Here is a 13336-nt window from a genome sequence, read left to right as displayed (position 1 = left end):
TCATATAGATTCTATGTCATTTCTCGTTATCCGGATTTCCGGAATTACTGTGATGTCTCGAAAATAAATAAGATTTCCCGCTGTTAATTAAGAATAGAACTACTCCCGTTGTGTTCCGTCTCATATAAAAATAATGTCCGATTTAGTGAGATTTTGGGATAATTCATATAGATTCTATGTCATTTCTCGTTATCCGGATTTCCGGAATTACTGTGATGTCTCGAAAATAAATAAGATTTCCCGCTGTTAATTAAGAATAGAACTACTCCCGTTGTGTTCCGTCTCATATAAAAATAATGTCCGATTTAGTGAGATTTTGGGATAATTCATATAGATTCTATGTCATTTCTCGTTATCCGGATTTCCGGAATTACTGTGATGTCTCGAAAATAAATAAGATTTCCCGCTGTTAATTAAGAATAGAACTACTCCCGTTGTGTTCCGTCTCATACTTATATAAAAATAATGTCCGATTTAGTGAGACTTTGGGATAATTCATATAGATTCGTTACTTTTGCAACTACGATATCGTCTACGTATGGGAATGTAAAAAAAAAATAGAAGTAAAATAAAATTTACAGATTATATTTTGCATCCCATCGGGATCCACATGGGATTTCGAGAGCCCGTTTCAAGGCAAATTAATAGATTTTTCACCTCGTTTGATGCCTTATGTTATTTCTCGTTATCCAAATTTCCAGAATTACTATGATGTTGTCTCAAATATCCGGGAAAATAAGGAAGATTTCCCACCATTAATTAATACTAGAACTACTCCCGTTGTGTTCCGTCTCATACTTATATAAAAATAATGTCCGATTTAGTGAGACTTTGGGATAATTCATATAGATTCGTTACTTTCGCAATTACGATATCGTCTACGTATGGGAATGTAAAAAAATATATAGAAGTAAAATCATGAGTCGAGTTCAGCTGCCCCGGTTTTATGGCATCCGAAACGGGGATAAATTGACAATTATAAGTGGGATTTGCTTCTCGTTTTTTGATTTCCAACCACAAGAAAAGCAACAGTCGAAGTCGTTGTCATCGTCGGGACTACGTTTTGGTCGACACCTTCGGGATTGAAACACAGAACGAAAAATCATTTGTCCATTTTCTCTGTTTTAGGAAAGGAAGTATACATATATAATGTAAAATAATGTGAAAATATTACAATAATAGAATGTAAAATTACGTTAGAATGATGTAATATAATATAGTGTAATATAATATTATATTATAATAAAATGTAATATATAATAATATAATGTATGTAATATGATGGTATACTGTAACATTAGAATGATGTAATACATTATAAAATAATGATAAAATAATAATGTATAATTTAATATGACAATGCAATATGTTACAATGATGAACTATAATATAATAATATAATATATTATAACAATATACTATGGTGTATGGTATAATAGTCGAATACAATGTAATAAAATAATGTGATAATATTACAATAGAATGTAAAATTACGTTAGAATGATGTAATATAATATAGTGTAATATAATATTATATTATAATAAAATGTAATATATAATAATATAATGTATGTAATATGGTATAATGGTATACTGTAATATTAGAATGATGTAATAAACTATAAAATAATGATAAAATAATATATATAATTTAATATAACAATGCAATATGTTACAATGATGAACTATAATATAACAATATAATGTAATATATTATAACAATATACTATGGTGTATGATATAATAGTCGAATACAATGTAATATATATATAACAATATTCTATGGTATATTATATAATTGTCGAATACAATGTAATATTATATATATATATTATACTATGGTGTATGATATAATAGTCGAATTCAATGTAATAAATATAATATAATGTAATATGTTAGAATGAATACAATCTAAAATTATTTTAAAATAATATAATATTATAATTGTATATTATTTACTATCTACTATACTATAAATTATAATATATTATATAAAAATGTATAATATGCAATAATATGAAATTAATAAAAGAACAATAAGAATAGAATAAAATAACTAAAATATATAATAATATAATATACAATAAAATAAAATAATAAAAATATAAAATAATAAAATAAAATATATAATAACATGCTATAAAATAAAATTTATAACATAATAAAAATATATAATATAATATACAATAAAATAAAAGAACAATAAGAATAGAATAAAATAACTAAAATATATAATAATATAATATACAATAAAATAATAAAAATATAAAATAATAAAATATATAATAATATAATATGCAATAAAATAAAATAATGAAAATATAAAATAATAAAATAAAATATATAATAATATAATATGCTATAAAATAAAATTTATAAAATAAGAAAAAATATATAATATAATATACAATAAAATAAAATAATGCAAGAACATGAAATTAATAAAAGAACAATAAGAATAGAATAAAATAAATAAAATATATAATAATTAATATACAACAAAATAAAATATTAAAAATATAAAATAATAAAATAATAATATAATATGCTATAAAATAAAATTTATAAAATAATAAAAATATATAATATAATATACAATAAAATAAAATAATGAAATAATATATAATATAAGATCATCTAGTCTAACTGATTTTCGTATACCATTAAAGCACTCCCAACAAATACCAACCAACCTCTGCTCGGTCTTGTTTTGGTGCCTTTATGGCCCGTTTTGGGGTCTTCAGGGTCATTGTATTGAATTTAGACACCATCCGAACCCTCCCGACAGGTGGCCACCCAACCTCAGTTTGTGAGACATCCAGAGATGGCACTCGGACCCCCTTCTTATGTTAAAATCCTATACGAATGCTGCAGTTGGGAGACCTACCACGGTCAGATGTCCATTTTTGGCTTTGTAGACTTGAGCCGAGTGTCCGGTGGTGAAGTCGATGGTCCCCGGTTTCCCCGGACTGAACTGGAACTCGAGGCTGCCGAGAAAAGCGAGTGGGGTTGGGGTTCGATCCCATTGAGGGGCCCTTGAGCCCCACTCCCGCCCGGCTCACCTCCCCTCGGCCACGGCCACCAACTCCTCCTTCTTGGCCAACATGCAGAGCCGGGTGACCACCTCGAAGACGTGGTCACACTGGATGATGACGTCCCCCTGCGAAGCGAGAAAGCCGGTCGGCGGGGCGGAGAAAACTACGATATCGTCTACGTAGGCGAAAGTTAACTGTGTCCGTTCTACATCCGTTTCGTAATGTTGACAACTACGATATCGTCTATGTATGTGAATCTGTATATTATCTGTATATATAATAGTTATAATATAACATGATAGTACTAATACAAAATTACGATAATTATAATTATATATATAATATAGTAATAAAAGAGAATAATATATTGTAATATAATAGTAATAATATGTATTATAATATTATAGTAATAATATTATATTATAATATACTATTAAAAATATAGTGACAAAATAATAAGTAATATAATATAGGTAAAGGTTTTCCCCTGACATTAAGTCCAGTCGTGTCATGTAACTATATGGTTGCAACTATATTTTATTATTATATATTTTTATTTTATTATATTATTATGTTACTATATTGAAAATGAATACAGTTAACATTTGCATGCAGAGACGACATAGTAGTTTGCAGACAGATAAGATTCATAAACGAGAAAGGCAGTTGGCGGGGTGGAGAAAACTACGATATCGTCTACGTATGTGAATGTTAACTGTGTCCATTTTCCATCCGTTTCGTAATCTTGACAACTACGATATCGTCTATGTATGTGAATCTTATCTGTCTGTTTTAAATATATTATGATATTAATAATATCATAATATGATTTAATAGTAATAATATAACATTATAGTACTAATACAAAATTACTATAATTATAATTATATATATAATATAGTAATAAAAGAGATGCATTATCCAAGCCATTTCTGTAGTCAATGTTTTCAATATATCGTGATATTTTGGTGCTCAAATTCATTTACCTTGACAACTACGATATCGTCTACGTATGGGAATGTTATCTATGTTCATTTTCAATGCATTTCACGATTGTTTTAAATGCATTTCATTACCGTGACAACTACGATATCGTCTACGTATGGGAATGTTATCTATGTTCATTTTCAATGAATTTCAAGATTGTTTATGTTTGCTTTCAATGCATTTCATTACCGTGACAACTACGATATCGTCTACGTATGGGAATGTTATCTATGTTCATTTTCAATGCATTTCACGATTGTTTTAAATGCATTTCATTACCTTGACAACTACGATATCGTCTACGTATGGGAATGTTATCTATGTTCATTTTCAATGCATTTCAAGATTGTTTATGTTTGCTTTCAATGCATTTCATTACCGTGACAACTACGATATCGTCTACGTATGGGAATGTTATCTATGTTCATTTTCAATGCATTTCATTACCGTGACAACTACGATATCGTCTACGTATGGGAATGTTATCTATGTTCATTTTCAATGCATTTCATTACCGTGACAACTACGATATCGTCTACGTATGTGAATATTATCTATCTTCGTTTTAATGCGTTTTGATACCATCACCACTACAATATCGTCTACATATGAGAATGTTAACTATGTTCGTTTTCAAATCATTTCAAGATTGTTTATGTTGGTTTTCAATGCATTTTATTACCTTGACAACGATATCGTCTAGATATGTGAATGTTATCTATCTTGACAACGATATCATCTACGTATGTGAATATTATCTCTGTTTGTTTTCAATGTGTTTCATTACCTGCACTTGTTTTCCGTCTTCCAGGAGGTGGATGACGACAATGCCGTCACTCAAGTTGCTGGTGGAAATGCCTGGAAATTTGTGGAGGAAATGAATATGTAAATGAGATGTAAATATTCAGTTATTTCCAAGGTCTCCAATTGGACGGCCTACCTTTGATGGTGGAGTACTCGACCTGCTCCTTGATTTTGGCGGCTTCGAGGAGGTAGGCGGCCTTGCGGGTCAAGACCAACATCCGGACCTTTGGCTTGAAGCCCTTCCCCTCGAACCTCACCACCGACGAGACATACTAATAATAATAATAATATAATTACAAATAATATAAATATCTTAATTATAATTGAATGGTTAAAAATCAAAATCTTATATACCGTACCTTGACCTTCTCGTGGCGGATCATTTGCATGACTTTGGGGCTGATTTCGCTCTCGTCTGTTGAGGAAATAACAATACATTTTATTTTATTTATTGTTATTATTATTTTATTATTTTATTATATATTTTGCTCACCTATTCGAGTGTCAGCAAACGGTACATTCAGGCTTTCGGGATATTTGGCCTTTTTCCCGCGGAATATCGCACTCGCCACCACCTTCTGATCCATCTGGAAAATGAATAATAATATAGATTGTTATCATTATATTAAATATACCATACCATACCATATATATATATATATATATATGTGTGTGTGTGTGTGTGTGTGTATGTATATATATAAAAGAGTGATGGAATCGCGGCACCGGACAAAACAACAAAACTAAACACCCCACAACCTCAAAAACTGACAGCACAACCCCTCATCCACGCCTCTAGGTTGATACAACAAAAACTACCACCAATTCCTCAATACTTTATTTCCCATGCCACCACATGTATATGTATTGTAAATAATTTTATTATTTTATTATAATATAATATTTTATTATATTATTATCTTTCTTATTGAAATATATTATCATTACCATATTATTATTATCATATCATATAATAATAATATGATAATAATATTTTTACCTTTACTTTATCATATTAATATATATATATATATAAATGCATATACTATATATATATATATGTATTAATATATATAATATATAATATATATATGTAAATGTTTAAAGTATGCCTAAGTTATGTCAGCCATTTATAATATATTTATAATATATGTAGTATATTACAATTTAATGTAATATTATGTTACAATGATGTAATATAATATAATAATATATAATATAACATAAGAATATAATGTCATAGAATGATGTAATATGATATAATATATTATAAAATTATAGTGTAAAATAATATGAAATCATTAAATCATGTTATTTAATTATATCAAATAATATTAATTATATCAATAATACATTATATTGTTATATTTTTGAATCTATTATTATTGATCCTTCAAAGGTTTCATTTCCAGCAAAAATGTAAATGGATTAAATATACTTAATAAACAGCGGCAAAATCATTATACTATAAATATATTATGATATTAAAATATATTATCTATGTATTCTATTATTAATATATATATATCAGTTAAAATATATTATTATCCATGTATTCTGTTATTAATATATGTGATTAATATAGCACTATATTATTGTGTCAAAATATTATATTATCATTATTAGTATTTTAAAATATGTTAACATACTATGAATATATTATTGTATTATTGAATACAGAAATGAGTACAGAAAATATTCATATACGTAGGTGACATCGTAGTTGCGACAGTAACAAAACGGTTTGAAAACGGACATAGATAACATTCCCATACGTAGACGATATTGTACTTGAATCTATTATTATTATTATTGTTATTATTATTACTATTTGTAATGAAGTGTGAATTTTTTGGTTTACAGATGTCATGTTTAATTGTGTTTTAAAAGGGTCAGTATTTCAGTTATGGCATCTTTGCACTCAAGAGTTGGTTGCCATGGAGAATAATAATAATAATAATAATAATAATAATAATAATAATAATAATAATAATAATAACAACTTTATTCTTATACCCTGTCCCATCTCCCCAAAGGGACTCGGGGCGGCTTACATGGGGCCGAGCCCAGACACAACAGTATAAAAGCAAGCAAAACAATAAAGCAAATCACACAATAATAAAACCACAATATTGATAAAAACGAGAAGTGCAGGTTTGAAAAAGAAGCAGTGAGTCTGTGCCCTGATGAGGCACAGGGAAGACTGATCCTCAGTTGAAGGATTCAGGGAGGCTCAATTACTTAGATCAGGAAAGCCCCCACCTTGATGGTATTTCGGAAGAGTCTGAAAATTTGGTTTTTCACCCAGGCCTTTGGTTAAGATCGCCTTTTCCCATCACAATTATTATGCTCCTCGACCTTTTGTGCTGATTCCTGATTGCTTGATATTATTCAGGGCTCCTCCCTACCTAATGTGACCTTAAATGAATCTATTGCACTTTATCTATTTACGAATTTGTGACTCATAATGTGCACCTTGCTTATTATCCACTATTGCAGCCTCATTGTTTTTAATTTGATGTTTTAATTCTGTGTTGTGTTTTTTCACCTATTGTGTATATTTTTTTATTGGTTTTTGTTTTTGTCCTTTGATGTTTTATATTTTATTATTGCTTGTATTTTGATTTTGCTGTAAGCCGCCCCGAGTCCCCGTCGGGGGAGATGGAGGCGGGATATAAATAAACTTATTACAGTAGAGTCTCACTTATCCAACACTCGCTTATCCAACATTCTGGATTATCCAACGCATTTTTGTAGTCAATGCTTTCAATATATCGTGATATTTTGGTGCTAAATTCATAAATCCAGTAATTTCTACATAGAATTACTGCGTATTGAACTACTTTTTCTTCCAAATTTGTTGTCTAACATGATGTTTTGGTCCTTAATTTGTGAAATCATAACTTAATTTGATGTTTAATAGGCTTATCCTTAATCCCTCCTTATTATCCAACATATTTGCTTATCCAACATTCTGCCGGCCCGTTTATGTTGGATAAGTGAGACTCTACTGTATCATTATTATTATTTTGGTGGAGAAGTGCAGGTTTGAAAAAGAAGCAGTTAGTCTGTGCCCTGATGAGGCACAGGGAAGACTGACCCTCAGTTGAAGGGATCAGGGAGACTCAAGTGCTTAATTTTGAGTCAGTTTAAAATAACTTTGGTGACTTATTTTAAGGTAGTCTGTCTCCTGATGAGGAACAGATAATCTGTGATTGTAATTCACAGGGTGACTGCAGTTTAGAGCAGTAGAGAAAGAAGTGACAATTTAAGGAATTTGAATCACCTCATTCTAGCTTTGCGACTGTTAACTAAAGTGCCTCTAAAGAGAAAGTTACTGTAACCATATTATTGAATCTATTATTCAATAGATGTCAATGGAATAAATGCACCTAATAAACGTTGTCAAAATATTTAATCTATTCTAATAATGGAACCTCCGGTGGCCTAGGGGATAAAAGCCTTGTGACTTGAAGGTTGGGTTGCTGCCAGGTTTGAATCCCACCTGGGGAGAGTGCGGATGAGCTCCCTCTCTCAGCTCCAGCTCCATGAGGGGACATGAGAAATGCCTCCCACAAGGATGGTAAAAACATAAAAAATAGTTATAGTAATACAGTAGAGTCTCACTTATCCAACGTTCTGGATTATCCAACACATTTTTGTAGTCAATGTTTTCAATACATTGTGATATTTTGGTGCTAAATTCGTAAATAAAGGAATTACTACATAGCATTACAGCATATTGAACTGCTTTTTTTTTTTACTGTACAGTAGTTGTCATCATAAACCAGCATAACCAGACAAACTGTGAATCCTACCAAGAATTTCTTGTTACTACCATTATTTTCATGTACAGCAATCTATGGTACGTACATTTACCAATCCTGCCTGCTCTGGTGTTCTGTTTGGCGGGCATAATTCCAAACAAAAACTTTGCTGGGTCTTACTTTCTTGTACTGATTCTGCTCTAGTTTGTAGTGCGGTTTTCTTGTACTGATTCTGCTCTAGTTTGTAGTGCGGTTTTCTTGTACTGATTCTGCTCTAGTTTGTAGTGCGGTTATCTTGTACTGATTCTGCTCTAGTTTGTAGTGCGGTTTTCTTGTACTGATTCTGCTCTAGTTCGTAGTGCGGTTATCTTGTACTGATTCTGCTCTAGTTTGTAGTGCGGTTATCTTGTACTGATTCTGCTCTAGTTTGTAGTGCGGTTTTCTTGTACTGATTCTGCTCTAGTTTGTAGTGCGGTTATCTTGTACTGATTCTGCTCTAGTTTGTAGTGCGGTTTTCTTGTACTGATTCTGCTCTAGTTTGTAGTGCGGTTATCTTGTACTGATTCTGCTCTAGTTCGTAGTGCGGTTATCTTGTACTGATTCTGCTCTAGTTTGTAGTGCGGTTTTCTTGTACTGATTCTGCTCTAGTTTGTAGTGCGGTTTTCTTGTCCTGATTCTGCTCTAGTTTGTAGTGCGGTTTTCTTGTACTGATTCTGCTCTAGTTTGTAGTGCGGTTTTCTTGTACTGATTCTGCTCTAGTTTGTAGTGCGGTTTTCTTGTACTGATTCTGCTCTAGTTTGTAGTGCGGTTATCTTGTACTGATTCTGCTCTAGTTTGTAGTGCGGTTTTCTTGTACTGATTCTGCTCTAGTTTGTAGTGCGGTTATCTTGTACTGATTCTGCTCTAGTTCGTAGTGCGGTTATCTTGTACTGATTCTGCTCTAGTTTGTAGTGCGGTTTTCTTGTACTGATTCTGCTCTAGTTTGTAGTGCGGTTTTCTTGTACTGATTCTGCTCTAGTTTGTAGTGCGGTTTTCTTGTACTGATTCTGCTCTAGTTTGTAGTGCGGTTTTCTTGTACTGATTCTGCTCTAGTTTGTAGTGCGGTTTTCTTGTACTGATTCTGCTCTAGTTTGTAGTGCGGTTTTCTTGTACTGATTCTGCTCTAGTTTGTAGTGCGGTTTTCTTGTACTGATTCTGCTCTAGTTTGTAGTGCGGTTTTCTTGTACTGATTCTGCTCTAGTTTGTAGTGCGGTTTTCTTGTACTGATTCTGCTCTAGTTTGTAGTGCGGTTTTCTTGTACTGATTCTGCTCTAGTTTGTAGTGCGGTTTTCTTGTACTGATTCTGCTCTAGTTTGTAGTGCGGTTTTCTTGTCCTGATTCTGCTCTAGTTTGTAGTGCGGTTTTCTTGTACTGATTCTGCTCTAGTTTGTAGTGCGGTTTTCTTGTACTGATTCTGCTCTAGTTTGTAGTGCGGTTTTCTTGTACTGGTTTTTTGTCTGCTGTGCTTTGAGGAGTTTCTGATTTTTGACTTCAATCAAAACAGGTTCTTCACTTTGCTTTACATCTTCAGGGCATTATTATTATTATTATTATTATTATTATTATTATTATCTACCTGTGCTTTCTTCTCTGGGCTGGTGCTGCGGCAATATTTCCGGACCAAGTTCCGGATGCAAAGCTTCTTGAGCAGCTCAGACGTCTACGGAAGGAGCAAAGGGTTGTCCTACGTGTCCCATCGTGCACCCCGTCCCGCCCTTGGGAGACCCCGTGGTTGGTGCCGACCTCTTGCAGCGTGGGTGGGGGGTCCAGCCAGGTCGGGTCCAGGACGCCTTTGGGGAGAAATTCCCGCAATTTCTGCAAATACGAGACTTGGGCCAAGCGGAGAAAATCCCGGTTGACGTCGTTCATGGGCTGCTTGCGGCAGATGAAGCCCTTGATGTACCTTCGTGGATTATAATATAAAATAGCAATATAATAAAATATAAAAATATCTCATATGATAATAATAATATAGTACATAGAAATAAAATAAAATATTATCTTACAATATGATAATAATAATATGATATGATAATATAATGACATTAGAAATATTATCTTACAATATGATAATAATAATATAGTAATTATTATTATTATTATTTATATAGTATTATTTCTTTATTATTATTATTATTTATATAGTATTATTATTATTATTATTATTATTATTATTATTATTTATATAATGACTGACTTGCGTATGGTTTGGACGGCCCAGTGCCTCCTTCGGGCCATTTTCCGGGCCAGGATTCCTCTCCAGCACGATTCCAAGGTGATGGCTGCATGCAAATTGAGAGATTTAAATATGCAAATTTATTCAAATGACATGCACATTTATAGGGGTTAATTATTAATATTATTATTGACCTGCTTTCCTCAACTTCTGGAACTCCCTCTTCCCTAAGCAGCCTTTATACCGGGCCTGGATCCGAGCAACTGGAAAGAGCAGAGAAATATAATAATGTAATATAATATAATAAATATCATATAATAAATACAATAACATAATATAATAATAAATGAGAGTAAAAGGGTAAAGGGTAAAACCTTTACCTTTACCTTTTAATATAATATAATAAATGTAATAATATAATACAATAACATAATATAATCATAATAAATGAGAATATGTTATAATAAATATAATATAATATAATAATAGTATCATGTAATACAATATTATATTGTAATATAATATTATATAATATAATAGTAATAATAATAATAATAATAAATGATAATATTATATTATAATAAATGTAATATAATATAATAATAGTATAATGTAATACAATATAATATTGTAATATAATATTATATAATATAATAGTAATAATAATAATAATAATAAATGATAATATTATATTATAATAAATGTAATATAATATAATAATAGTATAATGTAATATAATATTGTAATAAAATATTATATAATAATATAATATAATACAATAATATAATAATAATAAATGAGAACATAATATATTCTAATAAATATAATATGATATAATATTATAATATAATGTAATAAAACACTATATAATAATATAATTTTGTAATATAATATATATATATATATATATAATAGTATTAATAATAATAATAATAAATGATAAATACTATAATAATAGTATAATGTAATATAATATATTGTAATAAAATATTATATAATGTAATATAATATAATATATATAATAGTTATAATAATAATGATAAATGAAAATATAAGTATAATATAATATAATATAATATAATACAATGTAATAAAATAATATTATATAATGATATAATATTATAATAAAATAATATTATATAATATAATAATATATATAAATAATAATAATAATAGTATAATAATAAATGAGAATATATAATAAATATAATATAATACAATATTGTAATAAAATAATATTATATAATGATATAATAATAATAATAATAATAATAATAATAATAATAATAATAAACAAGAATAAAATCATATACTTATGAGATGTTTCCTGTATTCAAAGGCATCTTCGGTGGCAAAAAGGGTCCGGGGAAAACGAATGAATATTTTAGTCCTAAAATAGAACAAATATAATAAATAAAATAAAACAAATTTGATAGATTAATAACATAAATAAATAAATAAATCCTAAAGTAACAAATAAATAAATAAAAATAATAAATGAAATAAAACAAATTTGATAGATTAATAACATGAATAAATTAACAAATTAAACAAAAGAATAGATTAATCAAAATAAATAATTAAATAAATTAAACAAAAGAATAGATTAATCAAAATAAATAATTAAATAAATTAAATACATTAATAAAATGAATTAGTAATAATTAATTAAAGCCATTTAAAGAAATTCAGCAAAACAATGAATAAAATAAAAGAACTCATTGAAATAATTTAAACAAATTAAATACATCAATAAAATAATAAAATGATGATGATGATGATGATGATGATAATAATAATAAATAAAAGGCTACTAATAAAATTAAATAAACAATAGTATTCAATAAATAATAAATAAAATTATTATTCTATAAAATTATGAAATATTTATATCTGCTTCCTCCTACCTTCCCAACTTGTATTCCTCAGGTGTGTATCCCACGTGTTTGATCAGAAGCTCCACCCCTTTTGCCGCCGTTCCCCTCCAATGGGGCCACGTCTCCGGGCAGAGAGACTTGTACCTAGCAACGGGGCAAGGTATGAAATATTGCATCAAATATAATATATTAAATATTGCATTATATAAAATATTAAATATTGCATTATACAAAATGTCAAAATATGAAATAGTATTTAAAATATATAAACTATTAAATATCAAATATTTTAAATATTAAACAAGAGATAAAAGCCATATATAAAAATCTGACATGGCTACAATATCAACAACTTAGAGAATATTTTAAGATGGACAAAAGTCAAGGTTTCATGGAGAAAGAAAATTTATGGGACAAAATACCTTTTTCGGAAAGAAAATTGATTACAAAGATTTATAAAAATCTATTATAAAATTAAGAATATTTTTTTAAAAAAATATTATATAAAACATTAAATATATAATAGAAAATTGATTACAAAGATTTATAAAAATCTATTATAAAATTAAGAATATTTTTTTAAAAAAAATATTATATAAAACATTAAATATATAATAGAAAATTGATTACAAAGATTTATAAAAATCTATT

The 13336-nt window shown here is 28.9% G+C and overlaps 1 protein-coding gene across 1 annotated transcript in view; it reads right to left on the bottom strand.

Moving 5' to 3' along the window:
* Positions 1–803: 803 nt before the first annotated feature.
* The window catches only part of myo1h (myosin IH), a 51672-nt gene continuing 39139 nt past the window's right edge, over positions 804–13336 (bottom strand). Inside the window, exons 19-31 of the mRNA XM_062966579.1 lie at positions 12716–12829; positions 12122–12198; positions 11003–11071; positions 10830–10914; positions 10376–10535; positions 10209–10292; positions 5320–5413; positions 5186–5241; positions 4963–5098; positions 4810–4880; positions 3063–3160; positions 2888–2987; positions 804–1074 (exon numbers count right to left, since the gene is read on the bottom strand). Coding sequence (XP_062822649.1) covers positions 1057–1074; positions 2888–2987; positions 3063–3160; positions 4810–4880; positions 4963–5098; positions 5186–5241; positions 5320–5413; positions 10209–10292; positions 10376–10535; positions 10830–10914; positions 11003–11071; positions 12122–12198; positions 12716–12829 — 1162 coding nt within the window. The 3' untranslated portion in view covers positions 804–1056. The remainder of the gene's footprint in view (positions 1075–2887; positions 2988–3062; positions 3161–4809; positions 4881–4962; positions 5099–5185; positions 5242–5319; positions 5414–10208; positions 10293–10375; positions 10536–10829; positions 10915–11002; positions 11072–12121; positions 12199–12715; positions 12830–13336) is intronic.

Source organism: Anolis carolinensis, unplaced genomic scaffold, assembly GCF_035594765.1.
Source record: "Anolis carolinensis isolate JA03-04 unplaced genomic scaffold, rAnoCar3.1.pri scaffold_24, whole genome shotgun sequence".
In the NCBI taxonomy this organism is placed as follows: Eukaryota; Metazoa; Chordata; class Lepidosauria; order Squamata; family Dactyloidae; genus Anolis; species Anolis carolinensis.
The sequence above is the reverse complement of the archived record's forward strand: the minus strand, read 5'-3'. Positions and strand labels throughout refer to the sequence as shown.